General features: G+C 46.7%; 1 protein-coding gene across 6 annotated transcripts in view; it reads left to right on the top strand.

The window, feature by feature from the left end:
* Nucleotides 1–13,822, top strand: part of rassf2a (Ras association domain family member 2a) — a 48,808-nt gene extending 34,986 nt beyond the window's left edge. For all 6 annotated transcript variants that reach the window (XM_068023038.1, XM_068023037.1, XM_068023041.1 and 3 more), the window contains exons 5-11: nt 3,871–3,965; nt 4,794–4,960; nt 5,979–6,080; nt 7,206–7,257; nt 8,768–8,889; nt 9,690–9,787; nt 10,715–13,822. In XM_068023038.1, the coding sequence (XP_067879139.1) occupies nt 3,871–3,965; nt 4,794–4,960; nt 5,979–6,080; nt 7,206–7,257; nt 8,768–8,889; nt 9,690–9,787; nt 10,715–10,784 (706 nt within the window). In that variant the 3' untranslated portion in view covers nt 10,785–13,822. The remainder of the gene's footprint in view (nt 1–3,870; nt 3,966–4,793; nt 4,961–5,978; nt 6,081–7,205; nt 7,258–8,767; nt 8,890–9,689; nt 9,788–10,714) is intronic.
* Nucleotides 13,823–16,003: the final 2,181 nt, after the last annotated feature.

The following is a 16,003-nucleotide window of genomic DNA, read 5'->3' on the forward strand; positions in this document are numbered from 1 at the left end:
CTGAACCCCAACACCAATACCAACCTGAACCCCAACACCAATACCAACCCAAACCCCAATACCAGTACCAATACCAACCCAAACCCCAACACCAGTACCAATACCAACCCAAACCCCAACACCGATACCAACCCGAACCCCAACACCAATACCAACCCAAACCCCAATACCAGTACCAATACCAACCCAAACCCCAACACCAACTCCGATACCAACCCGAACCCCAATGCTAACCCAAACCCTAACCCCAACACCAATACCAACCTGAACCCCAACACCAATACCAACCCAAACCCCAATACCAGTACCAATACCAACCCAAACCCCAACACCAACTCCGATACCAACCCGAACCCCAATGTCAACCCAAACCCTAACCCCAACACCAATACCAACCTGAACCCCAACACCAATACCAACCCAAACCCCAATACCAGTACCAATACCAACCCAAACCCCAACACCAACTCCGATACCAACCCGAACCCCAATGCCAACCCAAACCCTAACCCCAACACCAATACCAACCTGAACCCCAACACCAATACCAACCCAAACCCCAACACCAACTCCGATACCAATCCCGATACCAACCTGAACCCCAACACCAACTCCGATACCAATCCCGATACCAAGCTGAACCCCAACCTCAATACCAACCCGAACCCCAGTACCAACCCAAACCACAACACCAATACCAACCTGAACCCCAACACCAATACCAACCCAAACCCCAATACCAACTCCGATACCAATCCCGATACCAAGCTGAACCCCAACCTCAATACCAACCCGAACCCCAGTACCAACCCAAACCACAACACCAACTCCGATACCAATCCCGATACCAAGCTGAACCCCAATACCAACCCAAACCCCAACACCAACTCTGATACCAACCCCGATACCAACCTGAACCCTGATACCAACCTGAACTCCAACCCCAACCCCAACCCCATTGCCTGTCTGCGGAATGAGTGGGGTGTCTATTGTATTGAATTATCTCCCACTCCCCGACCTCCACAAGCTGTTGACCGTTATTGGATACAGTCCCATGGGTAGCAGTCACCCAGGTTGTCATGGTGGGCTAAGCTGGTGAATGCCAGAGTGACCATGGGGAACCCTCGTCACAGGAGTCCGGGCTGATTCTAACCTCCACGTCCCAGGGCACTGAGGACAATTGCAGCACTGCCTTCCATTGGAAGGAATCAGTGGGTGGGGTTTCTCCAAGCCAATGGGGCTGCTCTGAAGCATCCTGTAAACCTTTGTCAATTAGAGAGATTGTTTGCATGAAAGATACGAGATATGAACCCCCAGACCAATTTACTGAATTACGCAATAAGATTTCACATTTAACATTTTTATTGTAACAAATTAACTGCAAGAAATCCCCCATTAACTCAATAGCATTTTATCAGTAGCTGATACCCCAAAATTACAATGCAAGATATTCTCTTTACTGATATAACGCATGGAAATCTCACACCGCACTTAGACATTACACAGTCCTCTATGATGACAAAATCCTTTGTGGTTAAAACTCCCAAACTCCTCCCAGTTGCAATGGGTTGGATCTCCCAGACTTCTCAAAGATCAGTATTCTCTTCATTCCCTTCTCAGAGCATTTCCAGCCTCGGTATCTGAATAATGGTGATCCCTTGAGTCCTTGACTGTTCAGCAAGCTTCGACTCCCAAAACATGTTCAAATCTCCACTGCCTTTTGCTCTTTATCTTCAGAAATCAGGCATTCTCTCTCTCTCTCTCTCTCTCTCTCTCTCTGTCTCTGTCTCTCTCTCTCTGTCTCGCGCTCTCTCTCTGTCTCTCTCTCTCTGTCTCTGTCTGTCTCTGTCTCTGTCTTTCTCTCTGTCTCTGTCTCACGCTCTCTCCCTGTCTGTCTTTCTCTCTCTCTGTCTGTCGTTCTCTCTCTCTGTCTCTCTCTCTGTTTCTCTGTGTGTGTGTCTCTCTCTCTCTGTCTCTCTCTCTCTGTCTCTCTCTCTCTGTCTCTCTCTCTCTGTCTCTCTCTCTCTCTCTGTCTCTCTCTCTGTCTCGCGCTCTCGCTCTGTCTATCTCTCTCTGTCTCTCTCTCTCTGTCTCGCGCTCTCTCTCTGTCTATCTCTCTCTGACTATCTCTCTCTGTCTATCTCTCTCTGTCTCTATGTCTCTCTGTCTATCTCTCTCTCTCTCTATGTCTCTGTCTCTGTCTCGCGCTCTCTCTCTCTCTGTCTGTCTGTCTATCTCTCTCTGTCTCTCTGTCTCTGTGTCTCTCTCTCTATGTCTCTCTCTCTGTCTCTCTCTGTCTCTCTGTCTCTGTGTGTCTCTCTCTATGTCTCTCTCTCTGTCTCTGTCTCGCGCTCTCTCTCTCTCTGTCTGTCTGTCTATCTCTCTCTGTCTGTCTCTCTGTCTCTGTGTCTCTCTCTCTATGTCTCTCTCTATGTCTCTCTCTATGTCTCTCTCTATGTCTCTCTCTCTCTGTCTCTCTGTCTCTGTGTCTCTGTGTCTCTCTCTCTGTCTCTCTGTCTCCCTCTCCTGTTTTGAAGTCACAATCTGATGGTTCCTTTCTTACAGCCTGTTTTCTCCAGAACATCTGTTAAATTTATCTGGACTTGGAAGTCAACAGTTCATTGTTCTGCTCCAAAAAGCAGAGAGCATGAGTCTGGGTTCACAAAGCCCCTCTGGCCACCTTATTGTTCCAGGTGTTAACACCTGCCTGGTGCATTTGCATGTTCTGAATTGGTGACTCCTTGTTTTTACAACCCGAAAGTCTGGGAGGAGGAAACCCATTGTTCTCCAGGTGTTAGTGATGTCGTCTCTGTTTTCCAGAATGCAGTCTTTGATCCGAGTTCCCTTTTTGCAGAGAGGAGGTGAGGTCACCTGACTTTCTGGACTCCATCTTGAACTTTTAAAAATCACAATTTTTAAAACATAATCATGTTACAGTCTCCAGCTTTCAAAACAATCAGCCAGAATTTGTTTAGTAATAAAACCTGTCAGCAAAGGAGTGGTAGCTCCAGGTACACAGCAAGATCCACCTGCTGTCTTTTAATCACATTGTTTGGTGACTCTGGATCCAGTTCCGCCATTTTTAGTCCAGTTACACTGCAACATTCCAGTCGTATCAGAGAATGATTTACTTCAACCTGTTCCAAAACAGTAAGGGGTGACAGGGAGGGTAACAGGAGGACAGGGTAATGGTGGGAAGGAGTAACAGGCGGAAGAGATAATGGGAGGGGCTGGGTAACACGAAGACAGGGTGACTGGGAGGGATAGCAGGATGGGGCTGATGGGAGGGGTGGGGAATGGGAGGGGGGAAGGTTAACTGGATAGGGATGATAGGAGGGGTTCGGGACCAGGCGGACAGGGTGAGTGAGAGGGGTAACAGGATAGGGTAATGGGAGTATTTGGGGAAGATGAGAATGGGGGTAATGGGACTATGTGGGGAAGAGGAGGATGGGGTAACAAGGAGGCTTGACGAGGATGGGGAGGGGTAATGAGGAGGTGGGTAACAGAAAGCGGAGAACAGTGCAGTGGGGGGGATGGGTAACAGGCAGAAGGGGTAATGGGAGGGGGTGGGTAACAAGAGGACAGGTTAACAGGACTGGGAGGAAGGATCAACAGAACCAGGTGTAACGGGGAGGCGTAAAGGGGAGGAGGGCAGGGTAACAGGTGGTAATGGAGGTTAACAGAAGGGGAAAACATGAGCGGAGGTAATAGGGAGGGGGAGGGTAGAGGAAGGGACTTTGCTGATTTTTGTTGTTTTGAATCATTATTTTATCACTGAGTTGGGAGATGGTTCTCAGTGCAGATTGTCTACTGTTTGTTTAACTGCTTCCTTTCTGTTTGAGTCCTGATGATGTGGTGTATCCTTCACAGGCCATCGAAGACCACGTTTGTTATCCCAGACATCACAGTGAACGAGTCAGAGAGTCTGTCCGAGGACAGGAAGACAGCAACACAGACTGATGCCTGTAAAATCACTTGTCACCTTGCAATGTCATGAAAATATTCTTCAATCCCTGATGTTGAAATGTTGGATGTTTTAAACTCGAAACCTCTGATGAGGACCACAGGAACCGGAGGAGGCCATTCAGCCCCTCGAGCCTGTTCTGCCATTCAGTGAGATTCGGGCTGTTGCTCTGCATCTGAACTTTTCTACCCTTGGCCCTCTCAGCTTCAAAATGCTGAATTGAGCTGGCATCTACTACTCTTGGTGCACTTCGACCATCTTTGATGTGAAGTAGTGTTTCCTATATTCTCTGCTCAATGGCCTGCCTCTTTTTTTTTTAAAGATTCTGCTTCCTTGTTCTGGACTCTCCCAGCAGTGGAAAAAGGTTCTCTTTATTTTCCCCATTCATTCCTTCAGTCAACGGGATTTGGCCAAGGAAAGGTTGAATTCAGCCCATGCTGAGCTGATGTTGACTGCGGAGGTGACTCGTGTCTCCATTTGTATCCTGAACCAGTGTTATCCCATTAAATCCATTCATCAGCCACCAAAAGGAAAATTGGCTTTGAACAAATGAGGTCCAGCCTGAGCAGTCATGGTTCTCTTCCATCTGCTGACTGTCACTCTGTGTCTTTCTCTCTCTACCTGGCAGCCGGGAGCAGTGGAATTGGCAGTTCCACTGCTGCTGAGGAAGGATTGAGGCTTGACTGATGCCCTCCCCGGTGGAATAGCCTACTGCTAACTCAGTGGCTCGCTCAGACATGAGGTGATGAGGTTGGAGGGCACTTTGTGTCTTCAGGTGAGGAGAAGGGACTGGAGAATGAATGGACTGTGTGCTCCTTTGCCTTTCCAGATTCCGAGGGCAGCGACTCCTGTGATTCAGGGAGCTCTCAGTTGATGAGGACCAAGAGTGATGCGGGAGCACTGATCCTCCGGAGAGCCAACCTGCGGTCACCGAGTGACAAGTGGAGAATGAGGCGGCACCGCTTTTCCATCAATGGTCACTTTTATAATCATAAGGTAATGAATCAATTGACGGCCAAAAACCTCAGACAGGATCGTGACAGGAATGCGATCAGAGTCTTGGCTGAGAATTGCACTGTCTGTAGATTTGAATGCATTCCTGGACACTTCTTTGCATTGCTTCCCCAGCCTGCTCAGTCAAACAGTCTTTTTACCCCTTTCCAATAATTACTGAACAGGTGAGTTCACAGCATATGAAAGATATATTGTCTCCTTCAGTGTCCCCTGTGATTTTTTTTCCCTCCCACACTTGCTGCCAGCAGTGTCCAGGACAAAGCGAGAGGATTAGTAACCCGAGCCGACTGTTCCTCACCATCTCCAGCTTGTAGTCAGAGGTTCACTGCAGGTCTGTGCTGAGTCGCGGATCTCACTCTGGGTTTAGTTCCGCTGTGCGAGGATGCTATCATGCAGAGGTAGAGTCAGCCCTGGGCTCCTGTTACTGGTCACCATCTCCTGACCCCGTGCATCTGTCTGCTGTAGGACATGACCCTGGCCAGGAAACTGCAGAAAGATCCAATGCTGATTTAACTGAGCGACCTTAGTGCTGGGGGACCCAACCAGAAGCAGAATGAGCCTCAATCAGTTCATGAGTCAGTTATGACCCAGAGTAAGAAAAAGCAGGACACCATCGAGGCTGGAAACCTGAAATAAAATCAGATAATGCTGGAAATACTCAACAGGTCAGGCAGCATCTGTGGGGAGGAGAGAGAAACAGAGTTCATGTTTCAAGTCAATGTTACTAAATCCGACAGTCATTCATTCTCCCTGGAGATGCTGCCTGACTTGCTGAGTGTTTTCCAGCATTATCAGTTTTTGAGTTTGATGCAGAGTTAAGCCCCTTCTTTCAAATCCTCAACCAGCTAAACAGCCCCGACTGCCCCTGAGAGATGTTCAATGCTGCTTCCTGGATGGTCGGGGTACAGGAATTGATTTCCTGCTATGTTAGTGGGAGCTTTATGCTATCGGCTCACCCGGTCTCTTTCACAGTCTCTTGTGGAACTCTCTCTTTTTGCAGACGTCTGTCTTCACTCCAGCCTTTGGTTCTGTCACTAATGTCCGGGTAAACAGCTCTATGAGCACTCTTCAGGTGCTGAACCTACTCTTCAACAAGTTTAAGGTAAGCAGTTTCTGGGCAATTGATCTGCTTCTGCTAGTTACTGGGAGCAAAGAAAGTCAGTGGGAAATTGTTCTTGGATTTGAGTGTTTCTGTGCAATCAGTGTGACATGGTTTCAACCTCTGGTTCACGCACAGCACCTCAGTGTTGTTTGGGCCGTCATCTTTCCGCAGTGAACTCTGGCGGGAGCTGGGAGGCGAATTCGAAAAGATCTGGTCCTTTTTCCCATTTTGGGAATGCTGTACAGCTGTACAGCTGTCGGATCTTTATTCGCTCTGGAATACACGGAAAAGCTCAGTGTCCTGTTTGATCCCAGACTGAGCTGCCGACTCCATATCCTTTCCATCGTTAACACCACCTCCTTGCATCTCTGCAGTTTCACCCATCTCAGCATTGTCTCAGCCCGTCTCCTGCTGGAAGCCTCTTCCATCTCCATGGCAACTCTTGTCATGTCCTCCCGGTCATCTTCCCAGCCCCTGACCTCCATCAACAATGGCTCATCCAAAACTCTGCTGCCTGGTTCCTGCTCCAGACCAAGTCCCACACACCCAGCACCTCTGTCCTCGCCAGACTACATGGGCTCCAGGTCTGCCAAAGCCTCCCATTTGAACTCCTGTTCCCAATGTTTCAATCCCGTCATGGCCTCTACCTTTCCCATATTGCAAACCTTCTCCAAGCTTGGAACCACGGTTCAACTCTCCCCATCCGCGCCCAAACCTTCATTCTTCTACCTCCGGTTACTCGTACATCTGTCCCCCCACCATCCCCCCCCCCCCGACCTCTGTCCCAGCCCTTACCCCAATCATTGTCTCTGTCCCCGAGTCCTAGCTTAAAATCTACCTCTACCAAGCTCTCGGTCACTCCTCCGAATGTCGTCTCCTTTGGCTTCACGTCCAATCTTTTTCCTTGCGTCTCTGAAACGCCTTGAGAATTTTTTTCTGATGCTGAGGGTGGTAAATAAATGTTGTTGATGATGATTAAGACCTGCACCAACAAAGGAACGAAGGGGGTTTGTAGAAAATCAGGAATACTGAAGATCCAGGGCAGGGCCAGAGTGATCACAAGAAGGCCTTGTACAAGGGGAATGTTTTCAGAAACAATGTTATGTTTTTCTTCTTCCTTTGCAGATTGAGAACAATTCTGATGAGTTTGCACTTTATATTGTCCACACCAGCGGTGGTGAGTCGATGGCTGACATTTACTCTGGGACACAATGTCTTTCTTGAGAAATGATAAAACAAGGTTACACAGCAGAGAACAATGTGATGTAAACCTAATTCCGCAGATTGGGAGTGAAACTAGTGGAAATATACTGCTGAGTGGTCAGAATCTGAAGGAGGAGTTAAGGTTTCGGACGTGGACCTGTTGTGAGCTCCCCACTGGCTGGGTACTTCAGTGGGTGACGGGGCCTTAACCTTGCCAGAAGATTAGCAACATTCACTTGAGCTCCAGACTGAAGTTAAACTGCCTGCTCTGGGATTCCCACCAGATGCTGAATTTCCTGCGGGCCACCTCCAGAGTTTCCCCTTTCCATTTGAGCCTCTTCCCCACTTTGTGCCTTCCTTTTTCCCTCAGTTGCAAAACCTCTTTCCAAAGGTAGGCTAACAACATCCAAATGGAAGGCTTGGCATGATCCTACTGCACTTCAGTGTTCCCTCTCCATGGAAGGAGAAATGTCCTGTATGGGATAGTGTAACTTTACAGGGATGTAGACAGGAAAGAGACCTGGTGGTTGATATATGTCATTCATGTTGTTAATGTTCAGTGTAGAGAAACAAACCAAACAGTGCAAACAGACACAGTATCATAGTACAACGCAAGTTGGCCAGGATAGAAAATCAGAATATTTTTAAATGGTGAGAAACTTGTAAATGTTAGTGTTCAAACAGACTCGGGTGTCCTCGTGCAAGGAACTCAAAGTTAGCATGCAGATACAGCAAACAATTAGGATGGCAAATGGCATGTCGGCCTTTATTGCAAGGGAATTGGAGGACAGGAATTAATAAGGAAGTCTTGCTCCGATTATACAGGGCTTTGGTGAGACCACACCTGGAGCCAATGTGTGCAGTTTTGGTCTCCATGTCTAAGGAAGATCTACTTGGAGTGGAAGCAATGCAGTGAAGCTTCACTAGATTGGTCCCAGGGACGTGAGGGTTGTCCCGTGATGAAAGCCTGAGTAAATTGAACCTATATTCTGTGGCACTTGTAAGAATGAGAAGTGATCTCACTGAAGCCATCGAAGATTCTGAAGGGGCTTGACAGGGTAGACACTGAGAGGTTGTTTTCCCTGGCTGGGATAAGGGAACAATCATTTAGGACTGAGATGAGGAGAATGTCTTCATTCAGTTGGTTTGTGAATCTTTGGAATTATCTACCCCAGAGGGTTGTACAAGCTCCATCGTTGAATATATTTAAGGCTGAGATAGAGAGATTTTTGACTCCTCAAACGGTCGAGGGATATGGGGAGCGGGCAGGAAGGTGGATTTGAGGTAGATCATCAGCTATGACCTTGTTGAATGGCGGAGCGGGCTCGAAGGGCCATATGGTCTACGCACGGTCTCATTTCTTCTGTAACCCAGAGCTACAGAACAGTACACACTGACTCTCTGTTCTGTGTTCCATTACAATGTAACTGAGGACTAGAAAAGCTGCAGTCAGCTTTCTCTCTAATCTGTTTATGTCTTTTCAGAAAGAACAAAATTAAAGGATTCCGACTATCCTCTCATCTCCCGCATACTTCAGGGGCCTTGTGAAGATATAGCTAAAATCTTTCTCATGGAGAAGGACCTGGGTGAAGAGGTCACGTATGATGTGAGTCCCTGTTTTAAAAAAATATATATATTTACTGATCGATTCAACCGTTGGTGGGGTGATCAGCGAGAAAGTTACACTTTATAAAACATCATTTTTGGCTGGAGCAAGTGCAGATCGTGAGATGGGTTACCAGGAGTGTGTGTGTCTGAGTGGGTGAGATTGACAATAGGGTGGAGCAAGACACATTAAACTGTTCAAGAGTATACAGCTGTCCCTCTGTGTGTCACTGCTGCAGACTCTAGAATGCAGGGACCTTTGTAATTGTGTCTGCCCAGGAGCGATGAAGATATTTTCTCCACAATCTATGGGTTGGCCTGAGGCAAGTTGACTGGTTCATCGCAGTCTACCACTTCAGGCTGGATTTTCACACAGTCCTTTAATGATGGTTTACAGTGAAATAGAACAACTGATAGCAAGTAGAGAGTGGAGTGCAGGAGAATGAGCTGAGAGATGCACAGCTGAGGTGCTGCAGTGCCACCACTGCCTGGAGGGTGTCATTACAAAGTGACTCGTTTACATAGGAAGTTTCCATGAGGATGAGAAAAAGTGTACAGGAGGTGCATACACATATAAGATGAATACATCTGTGTGGAATTCATTTCCGCCTTCCCTAGCCAACTATACTCAACCCCAGCTCGACAGCCCGGAAGTCAGGAAGGGAAATGCCAGTGTCTGGCCCCATTCTGGTCAGGGACTCCCGTATGCGCAAATCTTTTCTCGATGAAAGCACTAGGTGGCTTTGGTTTAACTGTTTATATTTCGTTCTCCTCTCTTTCCTCTCCCTGGCCCCTATCCAGGTTGCTCAGTATATCAAATTTGAGATGCCAGTGTTACAGAGCTTCATTACAAAACTCAAAGAAGAGGAAGATCGAGAAGTGAAAAAGTTAACACGCAAGTGAGTTCTCAGCAGTGGGGAGGAAAATAACAATGCTGTATCATTGCTTATAGTTTCAATTTTGGGAGGAGCTCTGAACACTTTTGGGTTAATTTAGAGAATATCTTTGCACTGTTAATAATTCTACCAAATGTTACTTCTGGGAAGAATTTTGGAGCACCTGGGAGGTGTAACGACAGCGTGACATGTTTACATCGGAAATTTCAGTTATAACTAAAATCATGGGAACTTGCGAGAGAAAAAGTTGGCACAAAGTACACGCAGAAGTAAGATGTATTTAATTAAAGACACAGTGCTCAATTATGGATGAGACAAATCTGTGTTTCATTAGATCTCTCCCTGCCACTCGAAAGGTTTTGACCATCAGAAATTGACGGAGGAAGAGGCCATTTGGCCCTTCGAGCCTGTTCTGCCCTTCAAAAAGATCATGACTGATTTTCCACCTCAAATGTACTTTCCTGCCTATTCCACACACAGTAGAGCTTTACAGTAACTTCCTTACTTTTGTGATGTTTTCCTCCTATTTATAAAGCTCAGGATCACATATGCCTTTGACACAGTCTTATCAATCTGTCCTGTCACCTTTGAAGATTTGTGTCAGTAAATCCCAGCCTATTCCTCATCCTGACCCCACTTTGAAATTCTACCATTTGCTTAACTTTTCACCTCAAAATTGAATGTAAAGAGTATCAAAGGATGAAGTTTATTGAAGGAAGTGAAATATTTGCTAAAGATTTGGGTGTCAGGCCAGACTTAGTGGGAAGCACTCTGGCACATGACAGCTGTCGTTGAGCCAATCACACAACACTTGTGTCTTCAGAGACCTGAGCACCTAATCCCAGCCGACGCTGCCTGTATAATACTGATGGAAGTGCTGCACCATGATTCCAAAGGGATCCCTGAGACCATGATGTTTCTCTTTTACAGATATTCAGTAATGCGTGCGATTATCGAGACACGTGTGCAAGAACTGACAGAGTCTTGGGCACAGATCTGAGGCTCGGGCGCAGCCGATGCAACGACTGGCACGAGATGGTTTTGAGTGGGGACGCTTGGCTGTTGGCACCTGGGCAAGCTGACACAGAGACGATGCACTTCTCTACCTGCCGTTGAGTGTCATATTCATGCACCTTCCAGGGTGTCACCTGTCGAGAAATTTAACCTGGGGGGTGGGGGCCAGGGGTACGGTGTAGAACATGGTTGCCACCTCTCTTGGATTGTTCTGGAATCTCCAAGGATTGAAGATTCCCAGTGCAAGGAAAATCTAACAGAAACAAAAATCATAGGAGCATTCCAAAAAAAATCTTTTTTTTTCCTCCAATATTTTTGAACATATTTATCGGTTATAAAAATCTGGGAGTTGGGGGAGAGAAGGCTGTTTGAGAGTCATCTACATGAGTCACAGTCGACCTACTTTCCAGTTGTTTTGTGAAGGTGGGCAGCTATGAGGATGGACATGTTTGGTAACCAATAGCAAGAGCATGGGACATTGTGATGAAACCTACCAGGAATATATCCAAGCACAGTTGGCAACCCTAGTCTTTAACTACTCCATTTTTCTATGAAGCTACTTTTTATCACAGTTCAAGTCAGACTCAAATGTTAAGGGATTGTCTGAAATCTGAGCAATGTCTGAGTGTTGAACGGATGTGAGCCACTTCTTGGAGATGAATGTGAAATGTTTTATTGAGACCATTGGTGAAGAATCCTTTGTGGTAACAGTGCAATGTAGCTGTCCCAACCCTGCATGTTAACTGAGCTGGAGGCTTGTGAGATTAACCTTTTGGAAAAGGGGGAAATCTGAACGTGCCTGCCTCTTTTTCCAGCTCTTTTGATTCCCGATGGAATTGGTATGCCCAGTTGATCCTCTCACATGGCTGCTCTCTTGCCTCTGAGTCAGAAGGTTGTGTCTTCACAGCCTGTCCCAGGGACTTCAGCTGAAAACTTTTGGGTGGAGTGTTATACTGTTGGAGATGCTGTTCCTCTTTCATGGGATGTTAAACCGAGGCCCTGTCTGCCTTCTCAGGTGGACATCAAAAATTTCACTCCTCTATTTGGAAGAAGAGCCAGGAGAGTGAACCCTGTTGTTCTGGCAAATATTTTACCCCAATTAACGTCACGAAAACAGATGATCTGGTCATTCTCACATGCTGTGTGTGCGGAGCTTGCTGTGTGCAAACTGGCACTCGCATTTCCTACATTGTAACTGCACTTCAAAATGTTCTTCTCTGGCTGTAAAGCTATTAAGGGGCATCCTCAGGCTGTGACAGGCGCTATAGAAATGCAGGTCTTTGTTTTTTCTCAGCAGCATGCAGTTGCATGAGAAGTAGTACAGTACTGCACCATTGTGAGCAGTGTGGCCTCGTAAAGAGATCCAGCAGATGTACTGATGCAGTCCTGCTTTAATTGAGTCACAGCACAAGAACTGGCCAATAAGGCAAATCAGGTGAGGTGAAGGATATCTTCTCCTCCAGTCCTCTGAAAACTTACTGGGCCGCTTGAGTTGCTCACTGAGGGCCATGTTTGTGACAGTACTGTTACACAATGCCTGTACAATTCAGGGCTGGGGGCAGTTCCAGGTCACTGGGCTACTTGAGGCTTTCAAACTTCAACCTGCCTCCCTTGTCATCTTGTGGAGTTAAAACATGCTACCTCGGGGGACAGACTGGTGTCCCCAATCTTCTCTGTCCTTAGAGAGAGTTCTTGTTGGAGAGCTACAGTGGTGACCTTTGGAGGGAGGGAATAGAGGACCAGAGCTGTGATTTTCCTCACCCTCAATAGTTAATGAAGGATATGTTCATGCAATGAACTTCAATTCAGAGGTAGAGAAAGATGACTGGGAATAATCTCCCATTCCTCTGAACAAGTGGAGTGAATCCAACCCCATGTCTGGTTTGAGCTGTTGCTGAAATCTTCTTTTCACAATGTAGGCATTTCCATCTTTCCAAAGCTGTTCTCCCTGGAATTGTTGAGTTTCCTGAGCTTTCATTCCCACGAGCATCATATGCCATCTGCTCACGTGTATGACAGGCAGTCAGTCGACAGCAGTTTGGTGAATGATTTGAACAGGAAGATTTATGCAATATTGTAATGCCATTCGCTATATCCTGTACGCAGGAAGCACACTTAAAATGTCTGCTCCAGAATCGAATTGCACTTTTGATGTATGAAATCCAAGATTGGACATTGGAGAATGAGACGAGGGAGTGTGAATGGAATCCTGATTTACTGCTGGAACTGAGATCACCAGGATTCAATGGCTCCTTTCCTTACTCGAGAAGAAACACTCATCACAATCCTTTTTAAAAAGTTTTTTCTTTCTCTTTCTTGTGTTTGGCCACTGATAATTTGGCTCATTGTGTTTACCTCTTTGCACTTTGGTGCATTTGAATGAAGCACGGCGGCAGTATGTTAGATTATTATCCAAGGTGATTATATTTGGGGCTGTAACTTGTGTGAAGATGTGTCTTCAGGGCAAGGGTTCATGTGTCAGACGTTGGCTCTGGAAATTAGTGTTGCCACAATGAAGCACAACCAGCACAGATGCCAACTGTTTGCCAACAAGAGGTGACTTTTGCACCACCAGTTCACTTGGACGGAGGGAGTGATGAATCAAATTGAGGTCAGAGTTGGCAGTATAAAGCGTGCAAACTGCCCGCTTTCAGCCTATCCCTCTTTGCAAAGTTTCTGCAGCTGCCCACGTTGTCAGGCCAATGCCCTGTTACAGGAAAGTTTCCATCACTGCATTTTTTCCCTTTTCGAAGAACCCCCCCACCCCCCACTCCCTCTTGTTTGAAACAACATCATTTCAAATCTCTGCAGGTAAAAACAAAATCTATCAGTTGCTCCTGTTTGAGGGGTGACCTGTTCCCACGGCATCAAAAGCCGATCAGTGTTCGAACTAAAACAAATTGTAAAAAAATGAAATCTATTTTTCTGTCGCGCTATTTCATGGCATAGATAGCTTTGGGTAGTTAAAACGAGTGAGCTATTTTTAGAAAGAAAGATGGAGTTGAATAAAGTGTAACAAACTTCCTTGCTTGTGAGGTTCATTTTGTTGTGTGTGAGGGCGTGGCGTTTGCACATGAAACCATGCAATTGTTTGGCACCATTTACCACCTTGAATCTCTGTAATAAGGCTCCTCTGCCCTTCCTCCTCCTCCTCCACGCAAGGCTCAATGAGTCACTGCAGAAGTCTGGCTGAACCGCACGTTATTTCCTCACAGGATGGGACATCACTCACAAGGCTTCATGCCCTTGAGCAGGTGATGGTGAGCTTTCCATTGAAGCTGCAGTCCACGTGGTGGAGGTACTGCTGCAGTATTGCTGGTAGGTGGCCAGTTTGAGGATTTCCACCCAACACCGATAAAGGAAGAGTGATATTTCTCCATGTCCAGATGGTATGTGCCTGGGAGGGTCAGTTGGCAAGTGTCCCTTCCTTCGAATTCTGGTGATTGAAGGTAAGCCACTGCTGGAGAGACTGCAAGCTCAGTTTAGACCAATAGTGACCAATACTATTTACCACTGGGTAGACGTGAAAAATCAGCCAGCGGCACAGAATACATGGGCCACTGGTTGAATGGATAGTAACCATGTGTCCCAGCCTGGACCTCAGAACCTTGAGTAAGGGAAAACGGGTTCACCTTTCGGAATAGTTTTCTGGGGTAAGGGAGAGTTAAACTAGAGCATCTCATCCTAAAAAACCAGAACAGAATGGTGCAGGGGACAGAGCTTCCCCTCCTGCTCAGTGCTGAGAGTTTAACCCACCTGAGATCATTTTACATGGTCCAATGAAGTGCAGTTGAATTTTAGAGTCAAGGAGCAAGAGGTTAGGGATCAACCCCCCAGGAAGTCTAAGTTGGGAAGTTTAAAGTGTCTGAAAGGATTTGCTCACTCACCTGAGTGTGAGAGGTCCTGGTTTGATTGCAGCCCAGGCTAAGTTGGATTGAGGGGTGGGGGAAAGACTGGAGGTGGGGGGAAGGTATTATCAATTGGAGGATTCTCTCGATTATCGTCACATCACCATAAAGAGTGTGAGAGATCACTCAGTGCATGTGTGCAGGAACTGCTCACAGTTGGGATTAACCACACAAATGGATGACCTAAATCAGGACAGGGAGAGGTCAGGTTGAAAATAGCCAGAAAATGTAAAATATCCCCCGAAAATGATTGGTAATGACTTGGTTTCTGAAGCATGTGTTGATGTGTCTCAATCTGTATCAAGATTCCTCATTGGGGAAAAAAGCCACATCTCCCACTGAGATTGTAAGTCATTCACCTTCACTAATCTTTATATTCAATGAGCCTCTCACACTGAACATCTTAACATCTCCTTCTCCCTCAATATCCTTTCTTGTAATGAATGGAATGACGGAGCGGGCTTGACTGGCTCAATGGCCTACTGCTGTTCATGACTTTTCGCTCCAACTTGCACCATGTAGATGGTGAAAAGGCTTTTTGAGGCCTGGGGATAAGTCACTCTGCCCTTCTCTGATAGTCGTGCTGCTGATCTACCTCTTTCAGGTGCACCTTCCCCGAATGGTCACCTCACCCCTCCCCAGGAATGTTCCTCATGAAGCCTCCGCAAAGCTGATACCATGACGTTTTCCAACCTGCAGTTCCTCCAAAACTCTGCTGCCCTTGTCCGAACTCGCACCAAGTCCCACTCAGCCGTCACCCCTGTGCTCGCTAACCTGCGACAGCAATGCGTTGGTTTGAAAATCCTGATCCTTATTTTCAAATCCCTCCATGGCCTTAGCTCTGTAAACTCCTCCAGCCCTACAACCCTCTGAGAACACTGTGTTCCTCCAAATCCGCTTTCGTATCAACCTCAGTTCCTTCATCCCACCGGTGGCAGGCATCCCTTCAGCTCTCGAAATCCATGGATAAATCTCTCCAATGTAAAAGCTGCCTTGAACCATGCTTTTGGTCACCTGTTCAATGTTGCTTTATGTGGCTTTGTGTTGATGTCTTTGTCTGGCTGTGTGCTCCTAACAAGTACCTTGGGATATTTGTCTACATTAAAGGTTAGATATTTTGAATGCCAGTGGTGAGGTGATTGAACCTTTGCTCGTTACTGCTGGTCATTGCCTGACATTTGTGTGGTGAAAATACCAAGTACTATTTGCCACTCCAAGCCCAGCGGTTACCTCGGTTATGCTGTAGGATGGAAGACACTATTGGGAGATTTGTGAATGGAGTTGACTGCAGTATTAG

Source organism: Heterodontus francisci, chromosome 47 (assembly GCF_036365525.1).
Source record: "Heterodontus francisci isolate sHetFra1 chromosome 47, sHetFra1.hap1, whole genome shotgun sequence".
Taxonomy (NCBI): Eukaryota; Metazoa; Chordata; class Chondrichthyes; order Heterodontiformes; family Heterodontidae; genus Heterodontus; species Heterodontus francisci.